General features: G+C 35.1%; 2 protein-coding genes across 2 annotated transcripts in view; one reads left to right on the forward strand and one right to left on the reverse strand.

Moving 5' to 3' along the window:
* LOC109847555 (phytochrome C-like) overlaps positions 1–9,263 on the forward strand; it is a 33,894-nt gene extending 24,631 nt beyond the window's left edge. Inside the window, exons 4-7 of the mRNA XM_020416789.1 lie at positions 5–1,606; positions 1,857–2,673; positions 6,131–6,424; positions 8,235–9,263. Of these exons, the coding sequence (XP_020272378.1) occupies positions 5–1,606; positions 1,857–2,673; positions 6,131–6,424; positions 8,235–8,454 (2,933 nt within the window). The 3' untranslated portion in view covers positions 8,455–9,263. The remainder of the gene's footprint in view (positions 1–4; positions 1,607–1,856; positions 2,674–6,130; positions 6,425–8,234) is intronic.
* On the reverse strand, positions 17,539–20,093 carry LOC109847556 (phosphatidylinositol 4-phosphate 5-kinase 2-like). The gene is made up of 5 exons (XM_020416790.1): positions 19,896–20,093; positions 19,598–19,703; positions 19,447–19,508; positions 18,491–18,751; positions 17,539–17,568 (listed from the first exon to the last, which is right to left on the reverse strand). The coding sequence occupies exons 1-5, from the start codon at positions 20,091–20,093 to the stop codon at positions 17,539–17,541; spliced, it is 657 nt and encodes a 218-aa protein (XP_020272379.1).

Here is a 20,523-nt window from a genome sequence, read left to right on the forward strand (position 1 = left end):
GGAGATGTCAACCTCCTGAACCCCATCCTTGTACATTGCAGGAGTTCTGGCAAACCCTTCTATGCGATCATTCACCGGATTGATGTTGGATTGGTTATTGACTTGGAGCCCGTTAACCCTGCTGATGTACCCGTTACCGCTGCCGGAGCATTGAAATCCTATAAGCTTGCTGCTAAGGCGATTTCAAGGTTGCAGTCCTTGCCTAGCGGCAATATCTCTCTTTTGTGTGATGTTTTGGTTCGGGAGATTAGTGACCTTACCGGTTATGATCGTGTAATGGCTTATAAGTTTCATGAAGATGAGCATGGAGAAGTTATAGCTGAGTGTAGGAGGTCGGATTTGGAGCCTTATATCGGCCTTCATTATCCTGCTACGGACATCCCGCAGGCTTCGAGGTTCCTTTTCATGAAGAGCAAGGTGAGAATGATATGCGACTGCTCTGCTCACCCAGTTAAAATCATCCAAGATAAGAAGTTGGCTCAGCCTCTGAGTCTCTGTGGATCGACTCTGAGAGCACCTCATGGATGTCATGCTCAGTACATGTCGAACATGGGTTCTGTTGCCTCGCTCGTGATGTCAGTTACCATTAATGAGGACGATGATGAATCGGGCAGTGATCAAAAGGGAAGAAAGCTGTGGGGATTGGTGGTTTGCCATCACACAAATCCTAGGTTTGTCCCCTTTCCACTTAGATATGCCTGTGAATTCTTGCTTCAGGTCTTCGGGATTCAGCTTAACAAAGAGGTAGAGTTAGCTGCTCAGGCAAGGGAGAAGCATATCCTTCGGACCCAGACTGTTCTCTGTGACATGCTTCTTAGGGATGCGCCTATTGGCATCTTTACACAGACTCCTAACGTTATGGATATTGTTAAGTGTGATGGTGCTGCTCTTTACTACAAGAACCAAATTTGGGTTTTGGGAACAACGCCCACAGAGCCTCAGATTAGAGATATTTCTGCCTGGCTTCTAGAGTGTCATGATGGCAGTACAGGTTTAAGCACTGATAGCTTAATGGAAGCTGGTTATCCCGGTGCTTTGGCCCTTGGAGATGTAGTTTGCGGGATGGCTGCAATCAAAATTACCGACAAAGACTTCATCTTTTGGTTTCGGTCTCACACAGCAAAGGAGATTAAATGGGGTGGAGCAAAACATGAACCTGCCAATAGAGATGATGAAGGCCGGAAATTGCAGCCTCGATCTTCTTTCAAGGCTTTCTTAGAGGTTGTAAAGTGGCGAAGTCTTCCTTGGGAAGATATAGAAATGGATTCAGTTCATTCATTGCAGCTCATACTACGGGAATCTCTTCAGAATGAGACTGCTGTGGTCGAATCCAAGACCTTAGTGAATTCAACACTTGATGATATGAAGAGGATTCAAGGAATGGACGAACTGCGTGCGGTTACTAGTGAAATGGTTCGTCTTATTGAAACTGCAGCGGTGCCCATTTTTGCTGTTGATTCCTTGGGGAATATGAATGGATGGAATACTAAAGCAGCAGAGCTAACAGGTTTGTCTGTGGAGGATGCTATTGGTATGCCACTGACTGGTCTTGTACATGATGACTCGATTGATGTGGCCAAAAGTGTTCTTAGCTTAGCGTTGCAAGGTAATAGCTCCATCCTACTTCAATTCTACAAAATCCAGTGTATTCAATTTTGCCTATTTTTATTATCTTCATTGTATCAAATGTAGTTCAGTGCCGTGTGTCAACCTGGTATTCGGATTTTGTATTGTTGATGTCCATTGCTGTGTCATACCATCGCACTAGCGCTCGATCTATGGTTCAAATATTGAAGTTGTTTAAAGTTGCTACATGCTAATTCTGATAATATGCATTTCTTGTATCTTGATAACAGGAAACGAAGAGCAAAATATTGAAATCAAACTTAAAACATTCGGTCATCGAGAATGCGATGGGCCTGTTGTATTGATTGTTAACTCTTGCTGCAGTTGTGATATGAAGGACAACACAGTCGGGGTTTGCTTTGTTGGACAAGACGTGACATGTCAGAAAATGATAATGGATAAATACACTCGTATTCAAGGTGATTACAATGCTGTTGTAAAGAATCCAAGCGCACTAGTCCCTCCTATATTTATGGTCAATGAGCATGGTTGCTGTGTTGAGTGGAATAGTGCTATGCAAAAATTATCCGGTTTGAAAAGGGAGGATGCAGTCGGTAAAATGTTGGTTGGGGAGGTGTTTGATCTGAATGGTTTTGGGTGTCCAGTCAAAGATCATGACACCTTAACCAAGCTAAGGATCTTATTAAATGGTGTGATTGCAGGTCAAGATGTAGATAAACTGCTTTTCGGGTTCTTTGATCAAAATGGTAAGTTGGTCGAAGCTTTACTTTCAGGAAACAAGAGGACTGATTCTGAGGATAGGATCACTGGGGTGTTGTGCTTTTTGCATGTGGCAAGCCCAGAGCTTCAACAAGCCTTGCAGGTGCAGAGAAGGGCTGAACAGGCTGCCAATAATAGTTCTAAGGAAGTGGCGCACTTACGCCAAGAAATCAAAAACCCACTTCATGGAATTGTTTTTACTCAAAATTTGATGCTCGCTTCTGAATTAACTCAGGAACAAAAGCGACTTCTTCAGACTAGCATCCAATGTCAGGAACAGTTGACAAAAATCCTGGATGACTTAGACATAGAGAGCATTGAGCAGTGGTATGGAATTTTTTTATATTTTATGCCATAAGCCATATTTTTTCATTCATTCTTTAGGAGGGTTGATAAGCCAGTACAATTTGATATAATAAGACATAGCATAAGGGCAATTGCGTGTGGACTATGGCGCAATTATAGGGAAGGAGGATCAACCTGGCCGAGGTACAACAATTAATGATATCCGTAAAAATCTACCAAGCATATTATTGTAGTTATTTCTGCATTTAAATATTCAAAATAAGCATTAGATGAGTAAAGCAAGTGTAATATGTCGACAAGAAGAAGATTAAGTACTAAAGCTCCCACCACGTGTTTGAGGCGTGCCCAAGAATTGTTGTATCAAGTATGATGAAGAAACACTGGGTCCGGTTAGGTCATGAAATCTTCAACGTTCCAATGTGGAAGTCTATTCTACATTGTCCCTTATTGATGACCTCGTTTATACAACATGCGTTACTTGTAAAAACCTAGAATAAGATGACGATCAGTTTGATTTGTTCTACTAGATTGATCCATTCTGTAATGGGATGTTCACTAATACATTTCTTGATTTTCTTTGCAATTGTATGTTTTCTTGGTTCTATTTACCTGCCTTCTTATCTTGTGCCTATATCTTGTGTCCTTTATTTTTGCTCATTTATGACATAATTTATAGTGCAAAACAAACACAAGTTTAAGTGCAAAAAAATTTCTTGAATTCATTAGTCGTTATAATGTTCTTTGTATTTTTAATAAGTTAAAAATTTCCAGATATTATTAATATTTTTCATTTGAGAAGACATGTATTTTAATATGCTTCTTCCACAACCTATTAGTGGGTAAAGACGTAAAGTTATCTCCAAAGAAGGAAATTGTCAAAATAAATCGTCGTGCCATTTAAAAGAATGTTGATGGATAAAAAGTCCAGACTCATTTCGAAAAAAAAAAAAAATTTATTGCTGCTTTTCTAAATAAGGCTAGAAGGTTGTGATAGCAGGCGTACATAATGTTTGAAAGATGGAAAGACTATGAGATTATGATTTGATTCATGTGTGAATTTATCCTCGATCCTTTCGCTATATACACCCCCCCGCCCCCCCCAAAAAAAAAAAAAGAGAAGAGTGTTTTATTAGAGGTCATAATGGTCTAATATCCTTGTACTCATTTTTATATATGCAATTGCATTATGTTTGTGCAGATGGTGTTCCATTAGAAGTCATAATAGTCTAATATCCTTGTACTCAGTTTTGTATATGCAATTGCATTTATAGCTTAAAAAGAGTGTTTTTAGAGGTCATAATAGTCTAATATGCTTGTACAGTTGTGCTCACTTTTTATATATTCAATTGCATATATGTCTGTGTGTGTAAAAAAAAAAATCTTAACATACGTATTAGAGGAAGAAAATATTACTTAAATAGAGGGCTGCAAACTACAAATGGTTTATGATCAAGCTCAACCTTTCTAATAATTTTTTATAGTAATATCTGGAAGAAGTTTAGATGAAGATCAAAATGATCCATCATACCATGTTGAGGAACAACCAAAAACCTGCTAAAACATATCAACATAAAAACTTGCTTAGTGTTACTTAAAACACCATATTCAATAGTTCCAATATGTGCATCTCTTTCAGAGCTATAATCTCTGCCAGTAGCAATTTATCAATTAGTCCATCAATGTCGTCGACCATCTAAATACCCATCATATCCTCGATTAAAAGAAGCATTTGATAGGTTGTATATATCCCTATCAATTCGAACATGAACTTTAACCCTTATTCATTGTTACAGATATGAACTCAACCAGCCAGTCTTCTCAGCCACCAAAGAGACAAAGGTGATGGTGGCATGGGCTGCCAGACAAGGTTTTAAATGTCGACCGACATGTTCGACATGTCGGCCGACATATCGGTTTGAGGGTTTGACCGATACAACATGGATGTTTTCAACTCGTATGTCGGTTTTCAGGGCCAAATCGGAAATATGTCATATCGGGCATATCGGCCTATTTTTTTAATTTTGAAAAATCGGCCGATATGGTATTTTTTTAAGGTCTGTTTTTTGTTATCAGGTTTGGGTTTAGTGATAAATACCCAAACCGTTTGACCCGTTCTTATGTTTAAGGATTTCTTATGAACCCGATAGAAAAAATTTATGAACCCAAATCCATATATTATTTACTTTTTTATATGTTTAGTCTATAGAATTTATAAAGTATGCTTATATTGAATTTATGAATGCTTAGATTACATTTAGGACATGATATTATACATATGTGCCTATCCGATATGGTAATCCGATATTTAGTCAATGTCCCCCGATATGTCCCCGATTTTCGCTATCCGACATGGATTTCAGCCATCCGACATGAACCCGACATCCAACATTTAAAACCTTGCTGCCAGGATTTCTAGTAGTCATGTAACTGAGATCAGTCCATGAGCATTGTGCTTCCTCTTATAGAGAGATTTATATTTAAGCACAGTAGAAACCAGTAAACCATGGTGATTTGAGATAGTAGTTGCAAAAACCTTCTGGGTTAAAATCCAATTTTTCTGATAGTTGTCACACCTGATGGCTATTAAGAATCTCCGATAAATCCCCAGTTTCTTCCATCCAATATGGGATGTTTTGATCCGAAATTGTCCCTGACATCAGACATTTAGAGCACTGCATACAATTACATGAATAGAATGAGAAATAAAGAGGTTTGGCACTCTTTAACCAATCATCAAATGTTTTCTTTTGTATGCGGCAAAAAAAAAAATTTCTTTTCGACACATGCATACACATGTGTACGTGCACATGCATGAGAGTGCAAGCACTAAATTGGCCTACGTCGGCTTACTGTTTTGCTGATCTGGCTCTTCCCATTGACTCAATGTATATGTATATCCCATTCATTCAGTATTGATCTCCTAGTCAGATGTCAAAATCTGATACTTTGTCCACAGAAAGTAAATGCCATCTCCATTTGTGCCATTCGCTAATCCATGCTTCTATATGGTTGGAGTTTGGGACTGTGAATGCTTCTAAATATTATCCAATAAGTAACAAGTCTGAGGTTGAAGTTCTTGTCTCTGTAATCTATGCAATATAACTTGAAGTCAGTATGCTAAATTAGTCGTGCTCTCTAAGAACTGGTGGTGCAAGATACTAAGTTGCATACTTTAGTTACCAATTTGGCATGCTATATATGATAAGATGTGCCACTGTTTCTACTCATGCATGAGTGTATATCTTGCGGGGGAAGTTTGATGATAAAATATACTTACCAGTTACCATTGGCCAATCAGCTATTTGCAGTATCCCCTTGATTTGATTCTTCCTAATCAAATGTCTGATATTAGTTTGTGCGGACTAAAATCATGATGAATCGGTTCAATATTGTTTGAATGGCATTTCTTGACCATATTATCTTATATAAATCTAGTATACCAATTTAAACCTCACTTAGATTTTGAACTTCTGAACAGCTACATGGATCTGAATACTGTAGAATTTAGCCTTGGGGAAGTTTTTGAGGCAGCCATATCTCAAGGGATGGCCCTAAGCAAGAAACGAGAGGTGTTGCTTGTTCATGATTCAACTGCTGAAGTATCTTCATTGAACTTGTATGGTGACAATTTGAGGCTTCAGCAAGTTCTGGCAGACTTTTTAGTGACTGCACTTCAGTTCTCACCACCTGCTGATGGATCTGTAATTCTCCGCGGCATCTCAAGAAAACAACGAATAGGGACTGGAGTGCATATTGTTCACCTTGAGTTAAGGTATTTTCATATTCTAAACTATTAGTCATAAACATTTCTCATTGTGTTAGGTTCCATTGCTCCCAAGTTTCAGATTCCTCAACTTTATACGTACATATGTGATGGTACTGAAGTGTTACCTGTTGGGAGATTCTTGTGTAGGGGTCAGCATTCGGTCAGTCGGTATGGTTTTGGCCAAATTTGGCCAACCCAAAACCATACCACTAGTGGCTTGGAACCGAATTGAACAAAATTGGGTTGGTCGGAGTTTGGGATAGTTGGGCTCTCGTTAATTCATTGAATTTTTTTTTATTTGGCTTGATTTGATATAACTTTTGATGAGCAAATAGAGCACAATCTACAATATATCATTTGCTATTAACATGTTAAAGCTCATATTTATCATTTAGTACCACTTAGCATGCTAGCACACTAAAGCTTGTATAGGTTTGCAACTTAATAAATTGATTGAGCGCATAAAAGATTGCTTCTCAGATGGGGCTATTTTGGCCTAAAAAAATAAAATAACAATATTCAGAATGTGGTGAGGGGGGAAGGGATTTTCTCCAACTGTATAGGATAGGAGATTTGCAATTAGGGGTGCTAAACCGTATCCATATTTAAGGAAATATACGTAACCGTATCCATGATGATACAAATATGGTTACTCAAATCTATAATCTATAGGATATGGTTATGAATATGGTTTGGTAGTGATATATCCAGATCCGTATCCGAAATATCCTGGTCATATTGTTGCAATAGTTTTAATCCGTTGGGTTTGAGGTTAATTTTAATGTCTAACCTTAGCTTTTCAAATATAATGAACATATTAATGAACTCTTTTATATCATATAAACTATATGCATTCTAATAGTATCTAGTTTTTTCATATCTGTTTTGTGTCTGCATGCATAGCTATTTATATATCCGCATGTATATCTCTATCCGTATCTGATTTTAGCGGATGTGGATATGAATTTTCCTTAGTGTATATTCGTATCGGTATCCGTGATGGGTAAGTGGATATGGATATGGCGAGGGTCGTATCGAGCGTTCTGGACTGACTGCACCCTTTTTGCAATATTTTTGCAAGAAACTGCACATGTTGCAATGGAATGGTCTTTTAGGTGATTTGGATATCTGTAGACGAATATTGCGAACTCTGGATAACGGTCGTTTCTGTTTTTGGGTTCAGATTTGTTCAGACCTGACGCGCGCAAAATTTTTTCAACGGCTGAACGCGCACTGTCTAAATGTTGGCTGTTTGGTCGGTTACTTTGGTGTGAGCCAATCAGTGTTCAACCCAATTCATGTACGAGTATACTTCAACATTGGAAAAGTTAAGGAAAAAGTATAGTCTCACATTGAAAGAGTTTAAAGAGCGATGTGTTTACGTAGGAGTTAGGTACAATACCTAATAGCTTAATCTTTTGGGTAAATTTGTTTTCTTGCCTCTATTTAAGGCCAATTAACTCCATATTGGGCCCGATTTATCCCAGCGGTACTGATTATCAATTTACTCGAAAGAGCTATGTAAGCTTATTGTCATTTGCAGATATAGTTTATTACCCTGTATAACTGGTGCAAAATTGAACACAGCCTTTATTCCAAGTAATTTATTGGCTACATGACTTCTTGTCCTCCATTCAGTTCAGTTCAAGGGATAACATGTGTTAAATTAATAATATCCCTGGTTTTCAATAAAGGAAAAAACTGTAAAAATAAAGGAAAAAAGAATTACATCTCAATATTCTATTATATTTGAATGACTCATTTTTCGTTAGCAATAAGTTTAACGTTGCTTATGATTTAAAATTATTTTTTTTAGGATCATTCATCCAGCACCAGGTATTCCAGAGGCTCTGGTGCAGGAGATGTTCCATCGTGGCCAGAGCATCTCAAGAGAAGGACTTGGTTTATACATTAGCCAGAAGCTCGTTAAGATAATGAACGGTACCGTTCAGTACCTTAGAGAAGCTGAGAGCTCGTCTTTCATTGTTCTTGTAGACTTCCCGTTGGTTCAGAACACAAAGAGGCGTTTATCATAAAAACAAGTGATTCATCTATAGTTACTCCCTTTGTTGGCCTGCTTTGAGGGGCTACAAGCAACAACACAGAAGTATGACTAATCAAATGTCGAAAAATGATTTTGCGTTGACCTGGCAACTAAGTAGAAAGCCCGAGAAAAACATTTGGAGGGAAGCCTCCCATTCTCTGTTTTTAGGTTCACCTTGTTTATACTGTTGAGTGGATTGCCTTGGATACTTCCGTAGATTTTAGCTAATATGGGCACTTGGCAGTAAGTTCTAACTTGGTTAGAAGCTTTGATTTAGCTTTATGAGAGAGGTTACATTTAGAGTTCAGAAATTCATACGAAATCTCTCCTTTTCTTCCATTTCTTTCTCATTTTAAATATTTTATGTGCTCTAATGTCCTTGGACTGATAGTTGTTGAGCTTGTCGAAATGTGACCAACAGGCTGACAGTAGCTGACAGGTACCAAAAACTTGCCTGGTTCACGCTCGAGCTTGTGCGACGCAGCATGATTATCAATTTCTTCCATTTACTTGCACCATACTGGTTTTTTGCAAAATAACAAGTGTTATCCAGTTCGTCAAAAACAGCAGGTGGGCAGGACCAATATCTTATTCTTACTGATCCAGACCTATGAAGGTTCTGCTGCAGAAATATTAAAGCAACCAAGACGCTCTTATGTGACCATACCTTGTGCCTGATTTTATGAGGTGTACGATGATGTTTCCAGTAACGCTAATCCTATCAGGTGGGGGTGGGTTCTTGTTTTTAAATTTTTTTACGCAGTATGCGAAATATATCAGTTACATTGACCTTTTACAGCATTCCTACATGTTGAATTGGTAAATCATTTTTAGTATCATGTGGAGTTTGGACTCAGATCAGTTGGGTTTTGGAAGAGTATCGTGTGGAGTTTGGACTCGGATCAATTGGGTTTTGGAAGAGGAGACCGACTTCTCATCCGCATCATAAAATAGTAACTACATTTTGTATGCCAAGCATCTTTGCCTCATAGACATGACCTAAAGCTCTTGCTTGCCAACGTATTTCTACAGTTACATAATATAATATTGTAATTAATCTTATTAAACTCTAAACGCACAACTTGCTTTCTATTGAGTCCATTACCCAGTCCTTCGGTGATCTAAAGTTCATACTCCCACTTGCTTTCTATGGAGTCAATTACCCAGTCCTTTGGTGATCTAAAGTTCCTACTCCCACTTGCTTTCTATTGAGTCAATTTCCCAGTCCTTTGGTGATCTAAAGTTCATACTCCCGACAGCACCTTTAAATAATAATGTGTGAATTGTCAGAGGAGGTCGTGGGATATAGCCTTCTCACGACCAAGGAGCGAGGTGAGAGTCATGGAAGAGCGACATCCCCAAGGAGTTCTTTCTCTCAACAACAATGAGATCAAGAGGCCAAATTTCATGAGAAAAAGGACTTTTCTTCTGCGTGTTTCTTATCTTTGGCTCTCTCATACTTGTACTGATGTCTCTCTTGTTATCTCCACTTGCTCACTGTTAGAATATAAAACTGCAATCCTCAAGTTTTATCATAACTTCAGAGAGTTCTGATATAAAGGTTTAGAGGGACCTGTGAGATATGTTAGAATATAATACTACAATCCTCAAACATTATCATAACTTCATAGTAGAAATGAAGTCAGGAGCTAAAGATTCAAGGGTCTCTATCATTAAAAAGAATTTTCTTCCAAAGCAATGAAGGGGATGAGATTTTCGATCTCCATCCTTCAAAGAAAGGAACTTGCATCTTCTGCCTATAGATGAGCTCAACAAGTGCTTTGATGAGTTCATTGAGAGAGAGAAAAAGAAGTGGAAATAAGAGGCTGTGTTTAGCTCATTCTTGATCTGATTCATGCGCGGATGCAAGTTTCCATAGAAGTACTACGAATTAGTTAGGGATACGCTTTATGAGTTAGTCTCCTATGGCTTTTGTGCAGATATGTTTGTAGTAGCATGAGTAACTCCGTACATAGTATGTCAATGATTCGTACAGCACGTCAATGGATCATATATTTTAAATATGTACAATAATGGTTGATTTTTAAATTCCCATCACATTTTGGAGTCTCTCTGCTTCCCTTGTGTACTCTGACTTAAATTATGGAAAACAGTGAAGTTTTACCTCAATTATCTCCCTACTTTCTAAACCGCTGGATTTATTACGCCGTGAGTTTTAGTGGAGTATTGACAAGGCTTGTATAGAATTAGAGACGGCAAATATTCAGAGAAGACAGATTCATTATTTATCTAACTCTAACCTGTTTTAAATATAGATTAGGAGGATATTACAAAATAGATATGAGATAAAATCATATCTAATTACATCTGTCAATATCTCAATAATATCTCATAATGTTTACTAAATCTATTAATACCAACTTATCAATTATACCTAACACTCCCTCTTAAGTTAGGGCATATATACTATTTATGACTAGATCGTTACAAATGGAAACAAACAGCTAGTTGCAAGAGATTTATAATATCATCTTTGTTCTGAATATTTGAAGATGTTAACAATTAAAAAAGTGTTGTGACGGGACATAAATATGTACCAAAAGTTGCAAGTGCATAACCAATCAAGTTATATTATAAAAAGTTATCGATCTTACGAGAAAAGTGTTTGTAGGAGAAAATTAGAATCGGTTCTTATGTTGTGTGTGTGACAATTAGGAGTGATAAAAATTGTGATTGTGGAGATATGAGTAGTGTTGTGAATATGTGCAAAAGTCAATAAATGAGATTTTATATGGTAGAAATGAAGAGTGGGTGTGATAAAAGAATAAATGAAATCATAAGGAAAGAAGAATAAAGGAAATAAAAATCAAGTAACAAATAAGAGAAAATCAAGAACTAAGGAAAAATCAAGAAAGAAAAGATGTATGATTCAATTAAAGATATGAAAAATTTAGAATTGAATCCACTAGCTAATCTCACTTATAAGATATGAATCATTCTCTTTTTCACATTCTACTTTAGATTTACTAAGTATGGATTATCAAACCACTCAAGGGAAGTATAACCTATCAAATTATCATCCAAGTAAAATTATTACTCATGAAAAGAATAATAACTAAATAGTAATTCTAGAATTTCTTCTACCAATTAGTTCTTTAGTTGAATATCCTAAGCATGAATATTTTAAGCATGAGAGAAAGATTAACAAATCATAAGAGAAATAAAGCTAGTTTTATGCAATTTCTAGAGTTCCAATAAGAATTAATCTCACATCTAAGAAAAGGACAGTTCCCTAGAGGGTTCTAGCCTCAAGGCGAATCAAAGAAAATAAAAAAAAAAGAGAAAAGAAAAACTAATCCCAAGAGGGTTCTAGTCTCAAGGTGAATAGTGCAAGAAAATAAAATCTAAGCTACAAAATAAATTTTAAAAACTAAGCTACAAAATAAATTGTAAGAATTAAATGCATGAAATTTAATCTACACTACAAAATATTAATGTAAATCTAAACTACTAACCAATAAGAAAAGAAATAAAAAAGAAAATAAAATAAAATAAAACAACCTCCAATTTGATATTCATCTTCATCTTCATCATCCAACAAAGAGAAAAAAATATGAAGTGGTGAAAAAAATTCTTTTATTGATTGTAACAAAAGTTACAAAATTGGAATGTCTTCTCAATTAAGAGTAACCCTCCTCTCCAAATGGAGTTGCAAAATTTTTCACACCCTCAACCTCTCACTCTCTACCCATATTTATAGTAAACATCAATGAATGTGAGCCCTTAGATCGAATTCTTATCCAAAACACTTGATTTTCATCGTCTGATTCATAACAGAATCGTCACCATCGATACAGGCATCGATGCTGGCATCGATGCTAGCATCGATGATCCTATCAAAATTCTGACTTTATGGTTGGCTTCGTCTCATCGAGATAGACGATTTTCATATATTATATGTTAAATTCCGCATTTCGGATTGGGAGATATCGTCGTTTCTTTACGTCCAACCATATTGAATATAATTTCTCTTTATATTGGATTTTTAATTTTCTCTAGCTTCTACAGGCTACTTGGCTTGATTCTAGACTTCAATAAAATGTTACAGAATTAGAAAGTTAGAGTCTTTTGGGCCTTTATTTATTATTATTTTATTAACCTACAATTAAAGATAAAAATAATTATTAGTGGTATATTTATTCATGTAAAATAGATAATGAGGGTATAAAATTGTAATAAAAATATGATTATCAAATACCTCCACACTAAACTTTTGCTAGTCCTCTAGCAAAGAAAGTAATTAAAAAAAAATCTTAACTCACTTTCGCAAGAATCACGGTTGTATTTAGCGCATACAACAAGCCTTTAAACCCCTAGGTTATCCTAGTGGACGAGTTGTAGTCTCGTGAGAGTTTGCAGGGAATATACCCACAAAATTCGGTCAACTTACGAATTTAAAGAGGTCAGTAAATAACTAAATTTATTTGATAAATTTAGACAATCTAATTGAAGGTAGTTATTACTCAAGAAAATATTTTTATATATAACTCCAAAGTGAATTTTCTAGAAAATCTTCCATTATAGCAATACAAAACCAAGTCAAACTTAGAAATTTAATTAAAACTTTTGAAAAGAACATGCTAACTCTTTGTTGTTTTAAATAATTTTCAAATCTCTTGAAAAAAATATTTTTCAAGACCATATATACAAATATAACAATATATAAAACAATTGATCGAAAACCTTTCTAAAATTATAACTTTGTTGCAATTAATAAAAGATTTTTTTCACCTCTTCATATTTTTATTTTCTTCTTTTTGTTTAATGATGAAGATGAAGATGAAAATGGATATTAAGTTGAAGGTTTGCTTTCAAGAAGACCGTTTATTATTATTTTCTTGTTTCTTTTGTAGTAATCTCTTTTCTTCCTATTTTAGTAGTTTAGATTTACATTAATGTCTTGTAGAGTAGATTTATATTCATGTCTTTATTTTTACATTATTGTCTTGCTCTTTTATTTTGTAATATTAATTTATTTTCTTGCATAATATAGATTTTCTTTTATGTTCTTTTCTTTTGCAACTTCGTTAGATTTATTTTTATAATCATAGTTTAGATCTTTACTTCTTTGTTCTCATTTTCTTCTTTGTAATTAGTTTTTTATCTTCATTCTTTTCTTATTATCCTGTCTAGTATAGATTTTTTTTCTTGTTTTTATTTTTTAAGATGTGGAACTAATTCTTGAAGGAATTCTAGAATTGTATGAAAGTAGCTTGATTTCTTTTATAATTAGTGAATTATTCTCTTGTTCTTAAAATGATTATGTGTAGAATAATCAACTAGAGAACTAATTGGTAGAAGAAGAATTTAATAATCTACGCTGATCTTGAGAGGTTTGATAGGTTATGCTTATGAATTCTAGAATTCCTATCTAGTTGTTGTTCTTTTCATGAATGCTAATTTTGCTTAGATAATAATTTGATAGGTTATGTTTTCCTTAAGTGGTTTGATAGTTTATGCTTAATACATTAAATATAAAATATAATAAAAAGAGAATAGTTCATAATTTATAATTGAAATTAACTAGTGGATTCAATCTAGATTCCTCATATCTTTAATTAAATCCTCCATCTTTACTTTCCTGAATTTTCTCTTTGTTCTTCATTTTTCTTTATTTACTTACTGGTTTTATTACTCTTTATTTTCTTCATCTCTTAATCTCGTTTTGTTCCATTTGCATATAATCACAACCACTTTCTCCATAACCACTCTTATCTCTTCTAATTGTCACACACACAACTTAAAAATCAATTTTGATTAATTCTTTGAACACCTTCCTCGTGTGATTCGACAATCTTTTATACTATAACTTGATAGTTGTACACTTATAAATTTTGGTTATCATTTACCTTCTATCAAGTTTTTGGCACCGTTGCCAGAGAAGGTGCTTATAAATAGGATTTTATTTATTTTGGTTTTTAAACTTGTGTGTTTTCTTGTGAGGGAACCGCTTTGAAGATTGAAGATCAAAGCTTGAAGATCAAAGATTGAAGATTTAAAGATTTACTTTTAGTAACTAATCTTTCTAGTATTTTCAATTCTACCATTTAGTTAGTTTCTCACAATTAGAGATAATTAGGATCTAATTATTAAAAAAAATTCTTTCTTGTCAACTTTAATAAAATTCTCCCTTCACTTGAACAACTTCTAACAAGATAATAAATTCAAACAAGAGCCTTCTTTCTCACCTTTGTTTTATTGTTAACCCTTATTAAAAACAAGAAGATTTGCTTTTTGCATCCTTTTATATTTCCTTTTAATTAATAGGGTTGCATTGCATATATTTAGTAGGAATTCACCTAAGTGATTTGAGCATCTTGATTTAGTACACACTTAAAAATATTCTTAAGGGCAAAAACCCCCTAATCAAGATAATGTGAGGGATTTTATCATCATTTTCTTTGTCCACAAATCACTAATTCTTCACTACACAAACCCAAGCCTTTTAAAACTCATTAGACGTTGGCTCCTAAGGACTTGAGCTCATTAAGGAACAAGAAATTCTTAAGTGAACCGGCTTAAGTTTACTTGAATCCGTTGGTGTCTAAGGCAGGATTTAGGGGTTGCGTAAAATACTCTGGAAGGAACGGGGTGCTTAATTAATTTTTAATCTCCCTCTAGTACTATCCGTACCTGGCTAATTAACCGAGTAAATTTCAATCTTTTCACTAAGTGGTTGTTTGGTTACTTTCCTTCACTTTCTTAAACCCACTTTCCTTCACTTTTTGGTGTTTCCCTTCATGGAAGAGTGTTTTTTGTGTTTGTTTCGTAAAGAAACATGGTGCATAATTACTTTTCATCACTTTCCTTAGTTTGGTTCAAATTGAAAAGACAAGAAAATAGTTGATGTGTGACCTGATTCGCTCATTTTCTAGTGTTTGGTTCAAACTAAAAAATAAAAGAAACCATAGTTTTGGTCACCATGGTGTACTTACCCCTCAAATAGGATAAAATATTTGTGAATCATAAGTGGGTTGAGAATACTCACCATTTTGGGGTCTAAAATTCCGAAATAAGACCACTTGAGATAGGAATTTAAAAATATTTAACGAATTGAGGTATTAGTTTTAAATCTAAGGTAGTAATTTGCAAATTTTATAAAGATTTAAGGGACTAATTTTGAGCATTTAAGGGAGTAAGTCTAAATCTTTAATTATTCGCGAGACTAATTTAAGTTTTTATAAATCAATTTGAGAGACTAAATTCAAAATATGAACATTTGATGGAAGAAATTGAAATTTTTTAAGATTTGGGGGTCTATTTATAAATTTAAGGGGTAACTTGCAATAGAAATTTCAGTGAATAATTTCAACTATTTATGGACATTTACGTGGGTAATTCCAAACCCCTGAAGATTTGATAGACTAATATTAAGTTTGATGAAGTAATTTTTTAAATTTTAAAGAATTTGAGGAAATAAGTGCAAATAATTTGATAATGACTGACTAGTATCTTAGCTTGTCAAGTTAAGGGGCTTTTAAGAAGTTTATCTCCACTTTAGAGAGACTACTAGTCCTATGAAAATTGCAGCAGTATATTTCACGGGACTACTAGTCTCGTTAATTTGCTGGGCATGCACGAAAACGTGCACGTATAGTAAACGGGACTACTAGTCCCGTGAAAAATGCAGCAACTATATTAAGTATATGACGCGATAACATGCTTATCTATGTGCCTATTCCAAATATGCGTACTCTTTACCATTCAAAACTATATAGAGTGATTTTCTTTTTATAAACAGAAGAACCATTAGTTACAAACGTGAAATTAATAATCTATATCGTTAGATAAAAAGCAGCGTATAACATTTCACCTTGTACATGTTCCAGAGATGAATAAAGATGGGTATGCCCATAAAAGTCAATTGGTGACACTCAATGCCAGTGTAAATGAAACAATATAAGTAGCCAAAACCATCTTATATATCATAGATTTAACTCATCTATATAAAATATGGACAGATGCTTTACACTAAACAAATCCCTATAATATAACAAGTGAGCATTAACATGATGCACAAAAAGAGGTACCTCACCTAATCAAAATACAATTATAGCACCTTAAGTAATCTCAACCTATCCAAATCATCCTAATCAAAAGTTACCAAAATTATCTAAAAAAAACTAAGAACCTGAATATATCTTGGCGCTATATATACTTTTAAATTGCAACCACATACATGTTACTTATAAAAATAAAATAAAATTTCCTTATTGAACCAACTTCTAATACGACAGAGCATTTTCATTAAAGATAAGAGAAACAGTTTACCAACCATAAGCATAACACTGCCTATCTATTAAATGAATAACTTAATGCGATCTAAAACTGATCTAATGTACCACCTCTTTCAATCTTAATTCTTCAAGTCCTCAACCTACAGCATAAATAAGTTTTCAAGGGGCCTATCTCCTGCCTCTATTTATAACTATGAGCAAGCGGAAATTAGCTAGAATTGTGATCTGTAGCTGTGTTTGGTTTGATGGAAAGGGAGAGAAAAGAAAAAGAAAGAAAAAGTAAAAAGAAAGGAAAAGAAAAAGAAAAGAAAATGATATTCTTTTTATTGTTTGGTTAGAAAGAATATTGTAAGGAAAGTTAGAAGAAAATTCATAAGAAAATCATTTTCTCTTGTTTGGTTACCTTCCTGAGAAAAGAGGAAGAAAATTATCACAACATAATTTTAATTCATACTTTTTGGAATTAGATTCATATTGTTTGATTCAGGTGTTGAGTGGCCATCAACATCGAGTTTGTAAATATTAACAAGCAGAAGCACAGCCACAATTCCGATAATTAAAGAACAACATTTCTCACACATAATATTTGCAGAAAGAAAGGTCAATGAAAGAACCAAAACAAATCTAAAGTAAATGTCATGATATTCCTAATATAAAGTATAATCCATTTCTAGTCACAAAGTCTATTACAATCAATTTCATATAAAAAATCTTAACCAACAAAATCTATTACAATCAATTTCATATATAGAGAATATTAACTAAAGAGAGAGAGAAAAATATGCCGAAGTCCTTGGTTTTTGACTTTAGTGAGCCCATCAAAACATCAATCTCGCATCCTTCATCCCCTGAAATTAATTCAAAAAATTTCAAATAAGTAGAATATAAAGGTCCAATATAGTTATAACTTAGAATTTGCTACAAATTATATCTAACACTATAAAAAGTAAAACATAAACGAAGATGTGAGCTCCAATATAGTTATAACTTAGAAGTAAACCAACATAACTCTCTATCACAATGAAGAAAGATTCCTACACTTCTGCCTATAAACCAACATAAGTTCCAATATAGTTATAACTTAGAAGTAACCAAAATATTGGCTGCCGGTGTACAAACACCTCATCAATATCCTCTTAATTCCCGAACAAAATATTCACACTGAAGAAACTCTCCTCTTATTAACACAAAAATTCCCTCAATCCCCCAGATGAGCACCTTACAAACAAAGCTCTGATCCATATGACCTTGCAAATTAAACCTAGAACTGTGAACTCAGCGAGCTGCAGACAAGACTTGAGTCTGTCAGAGGCCACTATGGTACTAGCCCCAATGAAAAGAAAATTTCGGCGGAGATGATGTAGTATGAATGTGGACAAATGAAGTTCAAATACATATCCGAATAAGTGAGACGAGTGCTAATACATATAGATTGTTGTTTTTGTAGTATAACAACCTGGCGGAAACTACTTGGATCTTTTTACCTTATAAGGAACTACAGTTAAATGTCAACTCATTTATCTTTCAAGTGGTTATGTTAAATATTATCTGCTTCCTATCCATCTAAATCCCAAATCAATTTAACAACAAATAACAAGGGAGTCCAGCTCAAACACCCCAATAACTAACAAGACATTATGAATATTAGAATACAGGTCCAAACTTGGAACTTGGATCAGTGAGAAATTAAAGATGGCTGATTATAAAGGGAGAAGATTGAATTGAGAGAGAAGTAGACTCTTTGCGATATGGATCCCAATATAAGCTGACATAATTCTGCCCATTACTCCACCCACCGGAATACACATCCCCCGTATAAAACCGATAGACACCAAAGCCATGTCTCAACCCCTGCCTATACTGCCCTCTATATCGACTCCCCCTCGCCCAGGTCTCCACCCTATACCCATCATACTTATCATCAACCCAATCCCCCTCATACCTCCCACTCATATAGTAATAATACACCCCGCTCCCTGAACACTTCCTTTTATGAAACTCTCCCTCATACACATCCCCATTGTTATAGACCTGTACCCAAGATCCTGTATTGGGTACATATTAGCATTGGCAATGGTTTGTTTTGATATTTACAAATAAAAGGGTATATATTAGCATTAGCAACTAAAATTTGGAGGGTTAGTTAATTTCTTTTCAGAATGTATCATTAAGCTCAAAGAGTTCCAGCCACAGATACATGCATACATGCACACTCACGTGCACGCATGCGTGCAAGCACACATGCACAAGTATGCATACATATATGCACAGGCATATACACACTCTAAAATAGAATTCCAACCCAATCATCTCACATTAATGAAATACTGAAGGTGTGGCTTCATGACAAGAGTTTAACTTTGCGACGGGATCGCCTCGCAGTGATAGCTAATGTTTCACTCTCAGTTTAAGATTACAAATCACAGTAGAAGGATTGATTGTTCTAGTGCAAAATGTTATTCATTCACTGGTCAAAGGTGACAAACAAGAGGTAACCAGTACATTTGACAAAGAATCAAAGGAAAATGCCCAAGTTATAGTATAAAATCACTGCTAAACTCCCTACTGATGGCTAGTTGATCTGGGCACCACCTCGAACAGACACTTGAGAATATTTTGCTCTTCCAGAAGGTTTTCATTGAACAGGATATTTCAAACTATGTGCTCTAATAAGGTAGATTATAAATTTATACTTCTATATATGTGGTTACAAGCTCTGAACTCACCTTCTTGTCGGCATAAACCAAGGAAATTGCAAATTCTAATAATGCGCAGTTTTTTTGAGTTTCTATTAGTTTTAACAATGAAAACAATTCCTTAAACTTATGAACTAGGTGGTAAAATGCAAACATGTAATTAGAGTGTAAATTAAATTACCTCCTAGTACCGATATGTATTTTGGCCATGGACATTTTCCCCAATCATCAAAAGAGTTATATGGGCATCCTTTACAGGTTTGAATGATAAGCTTCATCTCAAATGCCTAAATTCTTGTTAAATTCAAATTAAAGCTAAAAATAAAATGGTCAGTCTCTTGAACTTCTCTACATCGGTACATACAAGAGAAGTAACTAGCCCTAACTCCAAACCATAGATGAATAAAAAAATCATAACTTTCTCAAGATTACCAAAGAAAAAAAATGAAGAGAAGTTGATCCGCTTGATTTAGCGCTACCTCTGAGATCCCTCCGCCTCCATCCCCAGAAACCGCTGCCACCGCCGCCGACGAAGTCGAAACTGAAGAATCCGGCGCCTGCGACGGAGAACCCGAGCGTTTCTTGGTCCAGAGGATCACCAACCGACTCACTCTCTCGTCGAGGTCCACCGTCTCCCGCGAGTTCGGAGCTCCAACCTCGTCAGCGTAGGCCTCCATTGATCGCTAGGGTTTGCTCGAACTAGGGTTTCCTTCGACTAGGGTTTGCTGGAGGGGGGGTGGGGGAGGGAGCGGATTGGGGAGGGGGGGATGGAGTCGACGAGATCGGGGATAGAGTCAGGAATTTTCAAAGAAGGCGTCGGGCGAGATTTTCTCTCCCTCTCTCTCATTTTCGCTCCGTTTGAGTCGGGAAAGGGGAAGAGAACTGAGAACATATGAGACTTTCTACGGTGATTTTAACATTCATTTTCTTTTTAATTTTCTTTCAAACCAAATCAGGTAAAGATACTTTCTATTGCACTTTCTTTTCCTTTTCTTTATTTTCCTCCAAACCAAACAGAGCCTAAATGAAAGCTATGAACATAGTGTTTCAAACACAAAACATAGGCATGAATATCTCAAACACAGCAGTTCACCACCAGACACGAGA

Source organism: Asparagus officinalis, chromosome 7, assembly GCF_001876935.1.
Source record: "Asparagus officinalis chromosome 7, Aspof.V1, whole genome shotgun sequence".
NCBI classification, from domain to species: Eukaryota; Viridiplantae; Streptophyta; class Magnoliopsida; order Asparagales; family Asparagaceae; genus Asparagus; species Asparagus officinalis.